The 16,668-nt window shown below is 41.7% G+C and overlaps 1 protein-coding gene and 1 long non-coding RNA gene across 3 annotated transcripts in view; one reads left to right on the plus strand and one right to left on the minus strand.

Moving 5' to 3' along the window:
- Positions 1 to 5,202: 5,202 nt before the first annotated feature.
- Positions 5,203 to 8,232, minus strand: CCN2 (cellular communication network factor 2). The gene is made up of 5 exons (XM_059400742.1): positions 8,082 to 8,232; positions 7,735 to 7,957; positions 7,300 to 7,551; positions 6,953 to 7,164; positions 5,203 to 6,566 (listed from the first exon to the last, which is right to left on the minus strand). Exons 1-5 carry the CDS (start codon positions 8,145 to 8,147, stop codon positions 6,270 to 6,272), a joined length of 1,050 nt encoding a protein of 349 aa, XP_059256725.1. The 5' UTR covers positions 8,148 to 8,232; the 3' UTR covers positions 5,203 to 6,269.
- The window catches only part of LOC132018169 (uncharacterized), a 193,288-nt gene continuing 184,682 nt past the window's right edge, over positions 8,063 to 16,668 (plus strand). For both annotated transcript variants that reach the window (XR_009404469.1, XR_009404468.1), the window contains exon 1: positions 8,063 to 8,148. This is a non-coding gene — a long non-coding RNA (uncharacterized LOC132018169). The remainder of the gene's footprint in view (positions 8,149 to 16,668) is intronic.

The raw sequence follows: 16,668 nt of genomic DNA on the forward strand, positions 1-16,668 counted from the left end.
GATTGTGTAAAATGAATAGGTTCTCTGTCATTCTCAGGTCACCAATTAGGTGTTTTTCTTTAACTATCAGAATGAACTAGAATTTAAGGAGAGTTGATGGCCTTAATGTATGGCAATTCTTGTCCTTATAGCTACTCAAATTGCTCCATCTTTATTTTATTTTTTTTTAAGATTCTATTTATTTATTTGAGAAAGAGAGAGAGAGAGGGCTTAAGAAAAAGAGAGAGAGAGAGATCACAAGCAGGGGGAAGGGGTAGAGGGAGAAGCAGACTCCCTGCTGAATAGGGAGCCCAATGCGGAACTTGATCCCAGGACCCTGGGATCATGACCTGAGCCAAAGGCAGATGCTTTTTTTTTTTTTTTTTAAGATTTTATTTATTTATTTATTTATTTGATAGAGGAGAGAGATCACAAGTAGGCAGAGAGGCAGGCAGAGAGAGAGGGGGAAGCAGACTCCTTGCTGAACAGAAAGCCTGATGTGGGGCTCAATCCCAGGACCCTGGGGTCATGACCTGAGCTGAAGGCAGAGACTAAACCCACTGAGCCACTCAGTCACCCAAAATTGCCCCATCTTTAATAGTAGTCTTTTAAATTTGCCTCTTGTACCTTTTTGATATGATCTTTACAGTTCTTGTTAGCTTCATTTTTATCCAATATGAAAATGTAGTCCCTGAATAAATGTATTTATTGTACACATTCCTTGTGCTAGACCTGGAGGCCATTCTCCAAGAAGCTTTAGTTTCTTTTAGTGGAAAACAGTACTTCAAGAGCACAGTAGTGGACTAGGGATGCTCATTCCTCTTAAGTTGTCCTTGTATCTAAGCCTTTTCAGGGAGCAGATGTAGGAAAAAAAATGTATATGTGTGTGTTAGGAGATAAGATGTATCACAAGTTTATGCTGATATTTCTAGTTCAAATTAAGAAATGTGGAACTTAACCACTTTTATATTATATCTGTATTTTGACTCTTCCTCACTAAGAATCCCAGTACTCACTGACATTAGGGATAGAATTAGAATATCCATAATGGTTCGCTTGCTTATCCCATATTATACACCCAATAGTCTCTGAATAACAATACCACCACCACCAATAAAAGCGGTTAAGTATTTGGGGGGAGGCATCCACTATGTTCATTCTCCCACACCCTATATGGTTGCATTCATGTGATAGAACATGATATGTATACCCACTCTTCACTATATGTTCTACTATATGTTCTCCTCTTTAACCTTCTTTTAATCTTAGTCCTCAAGATAAGTTGTATTTAATATTCATATACCAGTTTTTACATTAATATCTCTTAGGCAATTTTGTTTTCTGAATTTTGTCTCTAGTAGGGTTTTTTCAAAAAAGGCCCATAGGAACAATATGCTATAAATTCTCATATATTCCATTCTAATTTTATTTATTTATTTATTTATTTATTTATTAAGAGCATGGGCAGGGGAGGAGGAGAAAGACTTCCAAGCAGGTTCCTACCCAGATGTGGGGCTTGATCTCACAACCTTGAGATCATGACCTAAGCTGAAATCAAGAATTGGCTGTTCAACCAAATGAGCCACCCAGGTGCCCCAATTCTTGCATGTCTTTGGCGATTTGTCTGTTTGAATGTCAGTTCTGGAGGATAAAAATTCTTTAATTCATATTTTCTTTTTTGAGCATTCTAAATGTTAATCCACTTTTTTGGCATAAACCATTGCTAAAAGAAGGAAGGAAGGAAGGAAGGAAGGAAGGAAGGAAGGGAGAGAGCTGCTGTCAAAAAGCCTGATGATGAGTTTTCTTTTAATTAAAGGATTTCTGTTCTCTTTGCCTAGATGTTCTGATGATTTTTCCTTTTTCTTTATATTTCAGAAATTTTACTAGAATACATCTTAGTGTTGGTGAATTTTACTAGGTACATGGGATCCTCTTTTAAATATGTGTTTTCAAATCACTTTTTATTTCCATAAAGTTTTCTTGATTTATAGATTTTATTTTCTTCTTCAGGATCTCCTGCTCTCCATATGTTAGATCTTCTTTGCCTATCTACAATACTTACAAATTTTTCTTGGAACACTTACATTCATTTTTTTAAAAGATTTTGTTTATTTATTTATTTAATAGAGAGGGACATAGGGAGAGAGGCAACACAAGCAAGGGGAGCAGCAGGCAGAGAGAGAAGAAGCCTCCCTGCTGAGCAGGGAGCCCAATGCAGGGCTCAATCCCAGGACCCTGAGACAAAAGCAGAAGCTAAATGACTGAGCCATCCAGGCAGCCCCCTCCTTTATTTTATTTTAAAAAAAAATTCCCTCTTTTTCAACCATATATTCTCTTAAAGAACTGTCTGTTGTATTTATTCATTCTTTTGTTCCTTCTTATTTGATTTTTAAAAATTTCTAATTCTTTACTGAGTTTTATCTATTTTTAAGTTTGACTAACTCTGATTTATATTGTTAGTTGTTTCCTTTTTATCATTTATGTCTACTTTCATTTTCTTAATGTTCTTTTGAAATAATATAGTTTTTTTTTTTTTTCCTGGCATGTATTTCTGACATGCTTTCACTAAATATTTATTATGCCCTTTATTATTTTCATGTAATAATGTATGGGATTTGGCTTTGATAATTTTGTTTTCCTATTTTTATGTAAAATTAATTTTCTTGAATTTTATTCAGTAAGGACACTTGGTTTAGACAGTTTTCTGAACTTCATAGAGTTCCCTCTTCTATTGTTTTCATGTGATTTTATAAATATGGCAGTTTGCTTCTTCAGATTTTGTGCATTTGTTTCCTCTCCTCATTTTTATCTAGACCTTCTCTTTTAATGTCTTTGTTGTCTCTGACAACAAATCTCAATTTTGATTCTATTCCCACAAACACAAGTCCTCCTGTGGGAGCTCTGGTTTGTAAGATTTATTTGACTGGGCAGAACCCCTACCCTCAAATTGGACTCCCACACTTCACTGTTGGCTATTTTGGAGCTCTCTTCTCAGAAGTATCAGATATCCCATTGCATTTCTTTGTTCCCATATGTACACTGACACAGTGTACATCTGCTGGCAGTTAATGATTTTCTCCCGCTAACATTTTGGGATTAAAGGGATACCTTGCCACCTAATTTTGTTGTAAATATTGCCCATGGGATTTTGATATTGCAATATAGTTATTCTGTTTTTATGTGGGAAGTTGAAAAATTTAAAATCTATGCTTCTGTTACTACTTCTATCTTCCCAGAATTCTCAAACTCTTTTTAAAACACTCAGGGGAGGGAGACAAACCATAAGTGACTCTTAATCTCACAAAACAAACTGAGGGTTGCTGGGGGGAGGGGGTTTGGGAGAAGGGGGTGGTATTATGGACATTGGGGAGGGTATGTGCTTTGGTGAGTGCTGTGAAGTGTGTAAACCTGGTGATTCACAGACCTGTACCACTGGGGATAAAAATACATGTTTATAAAAAATAAAAAATTACATTAAAAAAAAACAAACAAACAAACACTCAGGCTTGGGGTGGCTGGGTGGGTCACTCAGTTGAGCATCTGCTTGGGTCATTATCTCAGTGTCTTGGTATTGAGCCCCATGTTGGGCTCCCTGCTCAGTGGGAGTCTGCTTCTCCCTCTGCCTCTGCCCTTCCCCTGCTGTGTTCTCTCTCAGATAAATAAATAAATAAATAAATAAATAAATAAATAAATAAAATCTTTAAAAACATATAAAACACTCAGGCTCATTTACCTTGCCATTCTTCTTTGCATCTAGGAGTACATTAACAGAAAGAACATGCAGACTAGTCAGTGTACTCTGTGTGTGTGTGTGTGTGTGTTTGTGTACATGTGGGTTTATTTGGGGAAATGGGGTACACCTGCCAACAGTGTTGCTATATACGTATGTGGGTGTATCCTTAAAGTCCAGTTTTGACCAGAAATACTTTGCACATTTTGAACAGGGGAGGGTTTCCCTTTGGTTTGTGGCAGGGGCACTGTTTGCAGAACTAGTCTTTATTTTCAGATGTATTTTTGTCTCCTGGAATGACGCTGGCACTACAACATTGCAAATTACCCTGTGATGGGTTAGTTTGTCTGCAACCCCCTCCTTCCCCCACCGCTATTTCACAGCTTTATCGATGTGGAGAAAACTGTGCTTTCAATGGTCTTTGGAATATTTTTGTTTGCCATTTACTTCAGTTGACTTTTGGTAGAAGCAGGGAGAGGTCCAGTATCATTTCCAGGCTTCTTGAACAATTTCATTTTGTCACTTACCAGCCACTTGCTAAGCTATTGATCTTGAAATCTGATAATCCAAAGCTTGGGGCAATGAAGGAGTTGCTTTTAATTGAAGACAAATTTCCATAAATGTTAATAGAAATTATGCTCCTTTTCTATTTGGGCCATCATCTATTTCTGATTGGTTTTCATGGCCACTGAAAACAGAATTATACAAAAATGATTTATCAAATGGTTCCATTTAAATGTAGATTTTATCCTTTGCAGATTTAATAGTAAGATTATTGAAGTTCAGAAATAGATCTATAGTAGAGCATACAAACTCAAAAACTAGTTACAACCTTTCCTATGTGTAAGGTACATAGACTAGTTGGTGATGTGAAAGGTTGTAAATTAAATCCCGTCAATGGCCAGAGGTATTAAATGTAAACAGGACCAAGTATAACCAATAGGGGTTGTTGGAGACTAAAATTACCTAAAGATAATTTATTTATTTATTTATTTTTAAAGATTTTATTTATTTATTTGACAGAGAGAAATCACAAGTAGATGGAGAGGCAGGCAGAGAGAGAGAGGGAAGCAGGCTCCCTGCTGAGCAGAGAGCCCTATGTAGGACTCGATCCCAGGACCCTGAGATCATGACCAGAGCCGAAGGCAGCGGCTTAACCCACTGAGCCACCCAGGCACCCCACCTAAAGAGAATTTAATTTAAATGTCTATAGAGTACTGTGAAGGTAACAAAATGTCTGTGTACTCAGTATATCTATCTACTATCTATCTATGTACACACACACACATACACACACACAGGACACAGGGCATATGCCTGCAGTTTGACACTTGATTCAGTGTGAAATAGGTTTATGTAAAATTCTACTAAACTGATTAACCAATTTATCAGTATATATGATAAGAGATTTAAGAAGTTATAGATGAATTGTTCTAAGACAAATAAAAGCTTCCCATATATACTCAAAGAAAACTCAGAAACGTTTAGAAGAGTGAGTGAATAACTACACTTTTTATAGAAAAAATATATACTTTATTTTCAACTAGAAAGGTGCAAACATGTAACTTTTGGTCACATTCTCAATGAGTAAACTGTCCAAAAAACAGTCATAGTCAAAGTAGAAACAAATGCTTCCAGGTGGAAAAACTGATCAACTATACAGAGCCACTTGTGTTTTCATAAAGGCTACGTGTTCATTAATAGTGAGGCTACCACATTTCCAACTGACAGATCAGAATTCCAAGGACATCACCATATTCAGTAAACATCTGTTTTGATGGACTATCTTTCTGAGCAGAAATTCCATTTGAATATCCATTTCATGCTTTGAATTATCAGACAAGCTTTACGTCCTACCTATGGTGTTCAGAATTGAGGCTAACACTTGAAATATCAAAGCATTAAAAACATAAACAAAAAGGCACAAACAACTTTAAATTAACTTAGATAACTGTACAAATATATATATATATATACACACATTATTTACAGTATCAATTAAAAAAAAATTCTGGCTTGTTACAGACAAATTCACTGCCACAAGCTGTCCAGTCTAATAGACAGGATTCTGATTCCTGAACAGTATCATTCAAATCAGAATGTCAGAGCTGAATCTGTGTTCTGACTTAAAGAACTTGACCCAGCCTCATGAAGGCTAGAGAATGCACATCCTAGCTGTCGCTGGAGGTCAGAGAGCATGCTAAAACTTCCCTTCTCAATTATACTCCACATAGAGCAGGCACCTACTACTTGAAGATGATAATAGTTTCTAAAGGTGCCCTCCCACTGCTCCCAAAGCCACACCTCCCTATACATTCTAGTGCTATGTGCTAATGTAGTCCCACTGTCAAGTCTTAACTTTCTTCAAACCAGTGTCTGGGTTGATAGACTATTTGAAGGTCACATGGCACAATATTTTGAAATTGGTGGGACTTTTTCTTTCCCCCAGTTAGAAAGATTTAAATAACTTGCACTACTGAAATCGTGTTTACACAAAAATGAGATGCGAATCAGTTCAAGTTATACCCTAATGAGTCAACGTCTCTCACACTCTCTGGCTTTATGCCATGTCTCCATACATCTTCCTGTAGTACAGGGACTCAAAGATGTCATTGTCTCCGGGACAGTTGTAATGGCAGGCACAGGTCTTGATGAACATCATGTTCTTCTTCATGACCTCCCCGTCAGGGCACTTGAACTCCACAGGAAGAGTTGTGGTTCTGTGGGGGGTGCAGCACCGGCCATCGGTGCAGACGCCACAGAACTTAGCCCGGTACGTCTTCACGCTGGTACAGCCAGAAAGCTCAAACTTGACAGGCTTGGAGATTTTGGGGGTACGGATGCACTTTTTGCCCTTCTAAGGAAAACAAAGCAGAAGGAAAGAAAAAAAAAAATCAATGACTCTGTAAGGGGCGTGACTTTCTTCAAGCTCTGTGTGTTTTAGTCTTAAATTGTCTGACTTATGTTTATATTTTGAAGAGAGGACGTTTGCGTCTCATTTGCCAGTTTTCCAAAAATAGTCATAGCCTCTCTTGGGATGTCTTGAATTAACTAACAGTGTGGAGAATTTCCTAGTGGAAAGCTGGTGGTTCCAATTACACAACATCTCATTCCAGCAAAACAGCTCCATGGTTAGATATTTTTGGAGATAAAAGGTCTATAATAACCAGGGCGGTGAGACCCAACTTTGGTCCTGTCCATTACGATCCCAAGAAAACTGATTAATAGGAACAGAAAATGTACCTTAATGCTTTCTTCCAGGTCAGCTCCGCAAGGCCTGACCATGCAGAGGCGGCTCTGCTTCTCCAGCCTGCAGAAGGCGTTGTCATTGGTAACGCGGGTGGAGATGCCCATCCCGCAGGTCTTGGAACAGGCACTCCACTCTGTGGTCTGGACCAGGCAGTTGGCCCGGATCATAGTTGGGTCTGGGCCAAACGTGTCTTCCAGTCGGTAAGCTGTGAGAGCAGAGCACCCAAACACAAGGTAAGACACCAGGATAAGACATTTTCCCCTTCCCTTGGCAAAGTTAGGGAGGACTCAGCCCCTGGGGGTAGGATCACAACAGTGACTGAGAGGCAGGTTCCACTCACCGGCAAGGGCTGGGCCAACCACCGTGTGGTCCTTGGGCTCATCGCACACCCACTCCTCGCAGCATTTCCCAGGCAGCTTGACCCTCCGCGGGAAGGGGCAGTCAGGGCTGGGCAGGCGGACGTCCATGCTACACAGGGGCACGCAGCCCACCGCCCCGTCCAGGCAAGTGCACTGGTACTTGCAGCTGCTTTGGAAAGACTCTCCACTCCGGTAGACCGTTCCTCCAAAGACGCAGGGGGCACCATCTTTAGCTGAAGGAGGGAGAGGGAATAAGGGGGAGTGGGATGCAAGTGTCAGGCATCGGTAGTAGTAGGCGAGTCGGGGATGCGCGGGGAACAGGGATCCGCGGGTGGGGCTGGGGGGCGGCCGGGGCACCGGAGCTCTCTGCACCCCCGCGGGGGAAGGCGGCGAGGGGCGCGGACCGCAGCTCTTACCGGTGCACACGCCGATCTTGCGGTTGGCCGGAGAGCCGAAGTCGCAGAAGAGGCCCTTGTGCGGGTCGCAAGGGTCGCGCTCGGTGCACAGCTCGCCCAGTTGCTTGGCGCACACGCGGCAGCAGCCGCAGCCGTCCAGTACGAGGCTGACGCCGGCCGGGCAGCTGGGCGCCGGCGCGGCCGCACACAGGCAAGAGCCGCCGCAGTCCTGGCCGGCGGCGTGCTGCGGGGAGGAGGGGGCGGTCAGCGGACGCACGCCGCTCGGCGCCCCGGGCCCTGCCCCGCCCCGCCCGCACGCCCTCCCCCAGGCGCCGGCCGCCGCGGCCTCCGCGGGGCTCTCGGCTTACCCGGCCGCAGAGGGCGAGCAGGAGCACGAAGGCGCAGCGGACGGGGCCCAGGCCGGCGGCGGACATGGTGGGCGCGGCGGGCGGGACGGACCGGGCGGAGGGCGCGGCGGTGGCGGCGATGGGGTGGGCGCGGCGGTCCCGGCGCAGGGTCGCGGGCTCGGGCCGGAGGTCGGTGTCTGGGCGCTCCGGGCTGCGGTCTGGGAGCTGTCGGGCCGGGGCGGCTGCCGTCGGAGGTGGGGGAGGCGGTCGGTCGCCGGGGTTGGAGTTGCACTAGCTGCCTCCTCTCAGCGGGAAGAGTTGTTGTGTGGGGCTGAGGCGGGCGGCCCGCGGCTTTTATACGCTCCGGGCGGCCCCGGCTCGCCAATGAGCTGAATGGAGTCCTACACAAACAGGGACATTCCTCGCATTCCTCCCCACCTTCCTGCCTCATCAACTCACACCGGATTGATCCTGACCCCTTGACACTCAGCATTCCTCCCGTCTGAAAAAGCTGGCACACTCCGGCTTAAAAAAAAAAAAAAAAAAAAAGCTCAGTATTTCCAGCACCAAATAGGATTTTTCCCCATGTTTCTTCCCACTACTCCTGATTTATATCATTGAAAAATACATGAGCAGTTACTATTATTTTTTCATTCCACTCCCTTCTGTTTCTAATAGCTGTTCCAGCTCTACCCACTGACATAAATGCTTTTTAGGAGGTAGGTAGCCCAAGAGGCTGACAGCAGGGATTCCTAAAAAAATTCCGAAGGGTTTCCTTTGTATTATTTTTATAATATTTTAATTTTAGAGGCTGTCTGCCTTTTGACACTCTTCAGGGAGCAGAAAAGGAGTTAGTTGCTTTTGACCAGCTGAGATCTCCAAGAAGCCTACCTGCGAAGTCTACATTCCATATTGGAGATGTAGGAATTTGGTCTTTTCTCACTTGAGATAATGGTCTGGATGCCTATTGCTGGACAAAAAAAAGAACAAAGCCAGAGGTCAAGAGTATGGACGCAGTTTTCCAGGGGAGATTTCCAGCACTCTTGCTTTGTTTTCTCTTAATAAATGTAACGGTCTTATTGTTGGGGGTATAGGGAAGAAAAAAAGATGAATGCAGATCAGTATTTACAGAAAAGTGGGTCAGTTGTTATGTTAGAGCAAATGATGACGTGTTGAGTAAGTAGAGGCTCTGGGTGTTGGGAAAAGAGGAGAACCAGACAGGAGGGCCAGCAAGAAGCTTGGAATTTACTTGGGGTGTTCTAAATTCAGTTTGGGTCTTTGAGAAATGGGTGATTTTTTTAATACTAAAACCTATAATCTTCGAATGTGGATTGGACTTGGTTTGTCTTGCAGTAAAAAAATCGGATAATATTAAGAACAGTGGGCCCTAATATTGCTGGTTATAAACTAAGAGTGTCAGTGAATAAGATATTTTAGTAATAACTTTCTACACGTCTATGAATGGCGATTGTGACTTTTTACTCTCCAAGGAGACTGCAACCTAGTGGAGTGAGATCAGGTCAAGGTAACAACAGGTTTCATTCTCTCTGCTTGTGCACAGAAGTCAAACACAGCAGATAAAGTCTAAGCATATTTCCATTTCTTTTTTTTTTTTTAAAGATTTTTATTTATTTATTTGACAGAGAGAAATCATAAGTAGATGGAGAGGCAGACAGAGAGAGAGAGAGGGAAGCAGGCTCTCCGCTGAGCAGAGAGCCCGATGCGGGACTCGATCCCAGGACTCTGAGATCATGACCTGAGCCGAAGGCAGCGGCTTAACCCACTGAGCCACCCAGGCGCCCTAAGCATATTTCCATTTCTTAGGATTGCTAGTTAGCTTCACTAAGGACTTAATTACTTAACCATGCTTTCATTTAGAATCTATGGTTTAACTGCTTTTGTTGTTGCTGTTGTTGTTAATTCCAGTTACCATTTATGTAAAGAGAATGATTCTAGGGCCCCGCCTTTTGTTTTTCCCATTGTGAGGCCACATTTGACACTGATGTTACCAGTGAGTAAACTCATTTCAGTTGTTGATGTTTCACTGGATAGGTTTAAGATAAAGACACCTGTTCCTGATGCAAAGATTAGGGTTGAGAAACAACACTCAGATTTCTAATTTGAAAACAGCCTGTTTAAAGTGGCCGCCTTTTTTTTTTTTTTACTGTTTCAGTTCATTCTATTGAAAAAGAGCCAAGAAGAAAAGAACCACTCCAACTTAAGCATCGGCCACATCATCTGTACACAATTACCTCCTTAAGCAATGCCCATGTTGTAGAGTGTAGTTGCCTGTCAAGTGTGAGTGGCCAGCAAAGGGGGGTGGGGGGGGCGGCTCTGAAGCTCAGGAAGAATTTTCAGCATTGTTATTTAGTGTTCCTTCCAAGCATTCCTCAAAGAGAAGAGTCCTAAAATTTCCTATTTAAAGATGGAACATTCCAAGTTATGTTAATAGCCACATGTGTATTAAAGGCAACTTGGCCCCCAACTTCTTCTTCCCTCGTGGATGATTTTAAAAGTCCAAAATATGTGGGAAGCCACAGTGAAATCTTTCAAGACCTAAACCCTGAATTATGTCTGCCACTAATGGTTGGGAAGGTGTGGTAGTTGGGGAAGGGTAGGGATGTGAAATTGGAGCCTCACCTAAGGTGGGATGTGGGCTTGGTGGTGATCTCTCGTGGCTTGCGGGGGTGAGGTAGATGGGAGAATGGTTGGGAATTTTTGAATGCTCTGGAGAGTCTGAGAGCCACCACCAATAGCCTCATGTACAGGAGAGTGGAGACTTTCATTCATGGAAGGGATAAATTGCTGGACTGGCTTACAGTTAGGTGACCTGGTTTATATTCTTAGAACTACCATTCACAAATCTTAAGGAAGTAAGAACCATATTTCCAAGCTGACATTATTAGAATGAGGATAATGAGAATGTTTTATTTCCCAGGATTTAATGATGGTTAATTGGATTAAAATTCTTAGGGAGTTGGTGTGTCCCCCGCCCCCCACCATTTTTCTTGATTTCCTTTTCTTCCACAAATGTAGCACGGATACCACCATTCTGCTGTGTTGTTAAAAACAATAAGACATTCTAAAAAGAATATGGTTTTACTATAAAATTCACATGGTTCCTCAAAGTCTCAAAGAGTCCATAGTTAGCTCCAAATGGATGGTTTTAGTATTGGCTAAGAGAAAATATACTGAAATATATAGAACATGGAATCTCAGAATAGGAAAAATAATGTTGGGCATTATAAGGTTAGAGTGAGACTTTATGATCAAAATTCCTTTGAAGAGTTTAAAATAAAAGATAATTATTAAGGAAGTGACAGAAAGAGACAGAAACACAGGGAAACACATACACATGCAAGGAGAGACAGAGAGAGAATGAGAAGATACCAAGACATTCACAAACTCAAAAGTATGTTTGTATTGTGTTAGGGGGACCCTCAAGTGCCAGGAAATTCAAAGGGAAAGGCTGACACTCTATCCTTAACTCATGCCATGGGATCTGAATTCTTGCACTATTATAAATGACTCAGCAAATGTTTGTGTGCACCTGGGCGGTAAAGTGGAAATAGTGGCTTCTTATAACTTTGTCCAACTCTGATTTATCCTAACCCTTCTGATTGACAGCAGGTTAGAATTGGGAGAAAAAGGTCTTTGAATTTGTGTGCAAAATGGTTAAGATGCTCTAATTTTGTCTTGTAAGCAAGTGTTTATCTAGCAAATGCTTTTCAGAGAGTTTTTTTTTTTTTTTTAAGAGGAATTCATGAAGCTGGCCACTAAGGCCTGTTTACAGAGCTATATAAGGTATGTGTGTGTCTACTCAGGCATCACTTGTACAGGTCGTTTGGTTAAGTCTTGTAAGATGTACTACATTCCTTCTCTTATGTTTTTTTGTTGTTTTTTTCCCCCCCTAAAAAAAGGTTATTTGATCAGGTATCAGACAGAGAGAAAACCTGGCAGGACGACAGGAAAGTGGCCAGACTTTGGAGTGTTTGTGTACTTAAAGAAGGAATCTTGCACATTTTCAACTTTCAGTCATAGACATTTTCTTATAAGAGCAAGTAGGAATCTGTGCCAACCCTCAAAGCGGAAATCAGAGCTCCCAGGGAAACATACCAGAGGAATGTGACCCAGTGCCAAGACCCATACGCAATGCATACACTGGGCTGTCAGATTTATAGGAAGTCTGGCCGTATAAGGGCATCTGGACAGGGAGCCATTTGTCGTTATGTTGGGTTGGGAGTGGGCTTCGGATGTTTCTAGCATGCCTCAGATTCAATCAGGTAAATGAATTCCACTCCGAAAAATGATATGCCAGATGGCTTTTGGGAAAATAGTTATAAATATTATCCTAAAATCTTCAGAGACCCTGGCTTGGTTTACATTGCCTTATATTTGCTTAAGATGAAGGTTAAAGAGAGGGCGTACTCCCTGGGAGTTCAGAGGTGGGAAAGAAGTGCAGATGTTTACTATCTAAATTACATTCATTTCCTCCCTGCTCTTTCCTCCTTATAATTAGTTCTCTGACTTTCTTGGGATATTTTCTGATGCAAAGGTGTTTGTCCAGGAGGTAGTCAAGGCTGTTCCATGTGGTCTGTGTTTGTGTTTGCCTCTTCATTTACTTGTTTGTAGATGCAGCTGAAGGTCAGAGTGAGAAAGGAAAGGAATTTTTTTTAGTGACATTTTCTTCAGTTTACTAATTGTCTCGCTTAATTTAATTTAATTTTTTAAAGTTTAATTAAAACCCTGTGCTGCTTCTAGTCTGCTCATCTTAATCTGAGATGATTCGTGGATGCTACTACAGGGAGAGCTGGGTGTCTAATACTTTTCCTGACATATTAGCAACTTGAATTTACTAGTTTAGCAACCCTGAGTCTTTACAGCCCTTGGTTTTATCAGCCTAAATGGGAAGAGCCTCTTTGGAGATACTTGAGGTGGTAAGAGGGAATGAAAAAGAAGGGAGGTATCTGTGCTTTCAAATGTGTGATTTGGGGAAACCAAATCAATAGGTTTAGGAGGAACAGAGCATTGAGACTAGATAACTTATTCCAAAGCATGAGAGAATGGGAAGGGATAGATCTTTGAGAGGACAAGTGTAAAATAGACATGTGATATGAATATGTGCCTAGAGATTCTGCTGGGGTATGGGGGAGGTGGGGCAAACTAAGACAGGCCCCATCAGCTCACCTTTTGAAATGTGTTCCCCATCCCCTACCAACAAGCCTAAGCACCTTCTTGCAACTTCAGGGCTTCCTGAGTATTTTTTTTTTCTCATTATTTATTTAAATAATCTCTACCACCCAAATGGTGCTGGAACTCACAATCTTGAGTCCCAAGCTCTTCCTGCTGAGACAGCCAGGCCTCCCCCTGGTGGAGAACGTTTTTTAAAAAAACCATTAGGTAGGGCCAGAGAACTGGCTAGAAGGCTGGAGACACATGCTCCATACCTGTTGTCTGTCAGCCATAAAAGCTCAGGAAAGGTACCAGTCCTCTCAGAGCTCAAATCTCCTGTGTGCTCAAGGCGAGTTTTCAGCCCCAGGCACCACATTTATGAAAGTACTTTTACATAATGTATTAAGATTTTAAATTTACCATTTTCTTCAATTTTTCAGTGGTTCTTCCTTGCCTTTAAGACTAAGCCCAATTGAGCCTTGATTTTAAAAGCCTTTCAATCTGACTTTATGACACCATTCAATCTTGCAAGAATTTTAAAAGATTAGATCTCTATAAGAGTTCACACAAAAGCAAATACTACTTCTTTATTTTTTAGATTAGATGCTCAGAATTGATAGAGTTACTTCACAAAGGAAACTCTTTTATTTATTTATCGTATACCCTTACATGTTGTCTATATGGGAGAAATATCACGGTAAGTTTCTCTTTTAATCATAGTTTTCAGGATACATAAGAAGAAATTATACACTCAACTTATTTTAGTCACATGATGGCATCCACTCTCTTTCCATTTTATCATTTTCCTTCCATTTTCTTTTTCATGAGGAAAGGGAGGTCCAAGTAGTCCTTTCTTCAGTGAAAAGCATGTGAGCTACCGCTCGTCCTTAGGTAAGACTACAGTGTGTAAGTGTTAAAGAAAGAACCAATTTGTCAGTGTCTTTGTCCATGATGTTTTCTTTGTTTCTCAGAAACTAATTGTTTTGCTTTTACATAATGCCACAGACATTTTTCACCCTCCATATATTTGAATAGACATTTTTTTCCATTTCATTTTGAAATGTGAACCATGGCACCACGATACTGACAAGGAAGTTTTCAAATTAAATAGAAACTGGTAGCCAGTACATTCTAGGTTGCTGAATACCGTTGTTCAAATTGTCCAAAGAGTTTCTCAGATGTTTTTCTATGTGGGGATTTTTAAGTAACTATGCCTTTGAGAATCATTTATGAAAATCTGAACACAGGGATAAAGCTTTCTGAGAAGGTATCTTATCTTCTAAGTCAGAGCTTATACCACATGTGAAGAAGAAAAGCCCACTCTAAGCTCTTCATCAGATTTCAAGTAAAAGTGAAATAATGCACTGTTTAATTTGACAGTGGAATGTACAATGCCGATTTTGTCAGATCAATTTAACAAGAATGCTACTTGGGTCTTTGTGTGCATGCCTGAAATGGATACCCTGTATGGCTGTGTCACCTTCCATTTATGTAGAGATTTTAAATTTAAAAAACCTTCTCACATACACTGTGTCACTTGAGTTTCTTAACGACTCTGTGAGGTATTAGTCTCCCCATTTTACAGGTGAGAAAATAGAGGTCCAAGAAGGTTACGGGACATAACACAAGCTTGGTCAGAGGTGGAGCAGGCATATGTAAATTTGAATTCAGTTCTTGGGACAGGAACACCCTTGAATCTTCTTCTAAACTCTCCTGCTTCTTTTCGTCACATTTAGATACAGGGATCTCTGAAGGCTGTGTGTTCTAAAGGTAGTTATCTCCAATTTTCTTAAACTTTTAAGGCACACACCCTAGAAAGCATATAAAATAAAACACTGTGGGCTAATTGGCAGAGTCAGTATTATGCTGTGGACTGAGATAAACATGAAGAAGAAGCATAAATGATTATGATCTGCCTGAGGAGAGAACTTTGGCTTAGACGAAGGGGTGTGTGTGTGTGTGTGTGTGTGTGTGTGTGTTTTGGCAGTTAAGACTTCTGTGATTTTTGCTGCATAGACAGATGTGTTGCTTGCGATCTGCTGATGAACTGATGTAACTGGAAAGGGAAAAATGAACCATGATGATGGGTGTACCAGGGTGACATCAGCGTCAGCCCACACTGAAAACGTTCAGTCTCTAACTCAGTGCAATCTTATTTAGACTAAGTCTCAGACCAACCACAGGCATTGTGACAGTCTTCTTTAAAGAGAGCATCATTCACTGAGGAGTGACCCTTATGATGAAATATCGTGATAGAGCCTCAGGCCATTGGCACTGAAGCAACATCCATCCTTAACATCAATTTTTCCCGAGTATCCCTTGATAGACATGGTCCGGCATGCTGGTAACATAACGCTTATTCTGTGAACTTCCTCTTCAGTGAAAATGCACTTTCCTGAGCCTGAATACAGTTTGTAGTTCACTTTTCCCTTCTCTCCTTTCACAGTGAAATAATGTGACTTGAATTATGACAATTTCATGTTGTGAATGGACTGAGATCTGTGTCATAACTACCCAGAGCCGTGGTTAAGAGTATTATCCAGGAATGGCAGGTTTATGATGAGGGACTTTTCTTATTGACCCATGCATGTATGTGAAAATTAACAACTATAGGAAAAAGTTTCATATAACCATAGACTTGCTAATGTCTGGAAATATTGCACCACTAAGCTATTTCTCACAGAGAGATGATGAAAGTTGATTTTGTCCAAGTGAATCTTTTGTGGTGATTTTCATCATTTCGGACCATTCTCTGTTTATTCTTCTTGCTCATGGGCTTTGCCCTGCCACTTCCATATATGGTTGATTTTCGACACTCGGGTGTTTTCGGCTCTGTAGGTGAGCAAGCAAACTTCCGGTCCAGCTTCAGCTAGACTTTGAACCAATTTTACTTCGCAGTAGGGCTGGGCACTGCCACAGCCACAGTATCCCCTGTTGGCTTTGACTACTTTCCAGGCAGGCCTCTCCCTCACCAGTCGAGCAGATTTTTTCCCCAGCTAGCTTCTGAAGGAGCTGCCAAGGTGTGTGTGTGTTGGGGGGGGAGGTGGGTTGTACAGTGTGGTGTTGCCTCTTCTGCCTCTCTGATGTTCTCACCTCATTCAGCAGATGCCTGGTTTAAATCTAAAGAGGGCTCAGGAACTCCAAACTCCTATATTTCTCCTGCATCCCATCCAATTTTTTAAGAAGGGAAAATAAAATGACTTTGTGTTGAGTATGAAGGGCAATCTGGAACCTGCTTTGTCTACAATAACTGGACTGTTAGACTAATGTGAGGGCAGGTGACCCAAAGCAGCACCTGTGTCCCAAATGCATTGGCCGGTGTCTCACCTGACCTCCTTTTAGAGAAGCACTCGGAGGGTCACTTCACTTGGGACTTCTCACCTTTCCTGGCAGTGGTGGTGGTAGGGAAATACTGTGTTAGCACACAGCCCAATGT

Source organism: Mustela nigripes, chromosome 5 (assembly GCF_022355385.1).
Source record: "Mustela nigripes isolate SB6536 chromosome 5, MUSNIG.SB6536, whole genome shotgun sequence".
NCBI lineage: Eukaryota > Metazoa > Chordata > Mammalia > Carnivora > Mustelidae > Mustela > Mustela nigripes.